A 1,273-nucleotide genomic window follows, 5' to 3' on the forward strand; every position below is an offset into this window, starting at 1 on the left:
GCCCGCGGCGCCTTTGCCCTGGGGTAGCAGGTTCCACGCGGCGTGGACGCTCGAAGCGGGCCTGAGGGCGCTGCTGCCTGTCCCGCGTGAACCGCGGCCGCGGGCTCTCCCTCAGGCGAGAGGGGTGCTGCTCCGAAGGCTCGGGGCGCAGTGGGAAGGGGTGGCGCGCGCTGCCCGCTGCTCCCCGGGGGAGGAACGTGGGGCGGCCGCCTTGGCTTGGGGTGGGGCCGTGCTCGCGCTCCCGCGGGCCTGACAATAGGCCTCTTGTGCCGGCGGCGCACACTGCAGCCTTTATTATTTCTTTAACGCGCTTTTCAGCCGAGTGGGTGCCGAGTGCGCCACCCTGGGCTGTGTGAGCGCCGCGCTGGGGGGCCTGCGCCGGGCCTGGCCCTCCGGGAAGCGTGCTCGAGGGGCTCGTCTCCGTGGGTGCAGCGGGAGACGCGGCGGCGAGGCGAGTGGTTGCGTCTGACGTGGCCAGCGGGGGCGGCCGGCTGGGGCCTCCGGCTCAGCGGCACCGTCGCCGTGGCTGGAGTGTGGCCAGCGGGCAGAGGCACCTGTCCACAGTGGGGGCCCCACGCGGCCCCTCCAACAGCCAGGGACGCCCGCTGGGGGGATGAGGCGCGGGCGGCCTTTGGCTGGAACGTGGACAGAGGCCGGCGGGCGGCGCGGGCTGCGGGTTTGGCCAGAGGCCTGTGGCGCGAGGCCTCTGGCCCGCGGGCGGAGGGGGGCAGGAGGGTGGCGTGCCCGCGGGCAGGGAAATCTCCGCCCCCATGAGGCCACGCTGGCGGGCGGGAGCCTGTGGGCAGCCAAGAGTCCCTCACTGGGGCCACCGTGTGGCGCCAGAGAGCCCCGGCGGCAGTGTGGGCGGTGACCGGGCGCCGTCCATCCGGCTGTTCCGCTCTCTGGCTGCGCGGGCAGCTCATGCTCGGGACCCTCGTCCCGTGACCCCGGCCCAGCAGCCCGCGTTGGTCAGCAGCACTGCCTCTGGCTGTCTTCCGGGGCGTCCCGGGTAGTCGGGGCGGCCTCGCCGGCCGGCGTGCGAGCCTGTGGGACGGAGGGCGGCCCTGGCCCGGTGTCGGGAACTGCTGCCGCCGCCGCTGCCCGGAGTAACCAGGCCTTCGTGCTGTGCAGCGCGTCCACCTCGCACTCCGAGAACTCCGCGCACGCCAAGCCCGCCTCGGTCGTGTCCTCGGACTCCGCGTCCACGTCCGCAGACCACGTCTCTCCCGACCTGCAGGTAGGTGCGCGGCCCTCGGCGCCGCCTGGCCCGTGC

At 74.9% G+C, this 1,273-nt stretch overlaps 1 protein-coding gene across 1 annotated transcript in view; it reads left to right on the top strand.

Moving 5' to 3' along the window:
• Positions 1-871: 871 nt before the first annotated feature.
• MTMR2 (myotubularin related protein 2) overlaps positions 872-1,273 on the top strand; it is a gene marked incomplete at both ends in the record, with an annotated part of 7,436 nt that continues 7,034 nt past the window's right edge. The window contains one exon of the mRNA XM_012729465.1: positions 872-1,237. Coding sequence (XP_012584919.1) covers positions 872-1,237 — 366 coding nt within the window. The remainder of the gene's footprint in view (positions 1,238-1,273) is intronic.

Source organism: Condylura cristata, unplaced genomic scaffold, assembly GCF_000260355.1.
Source record: "Condylura cristata isolate star-nosed mole 26May11 unplaced genomic scaffold, ConCri1.0 scaffold00025, whole genome shotgun sequence".
Taxonomy (NCBI): domain Eukaryota; kingdom Metazoa; phylum Chordata; class Mammalia; order Eulipotyphla; family Talpidae; genus Condylura; species Condylura cristata.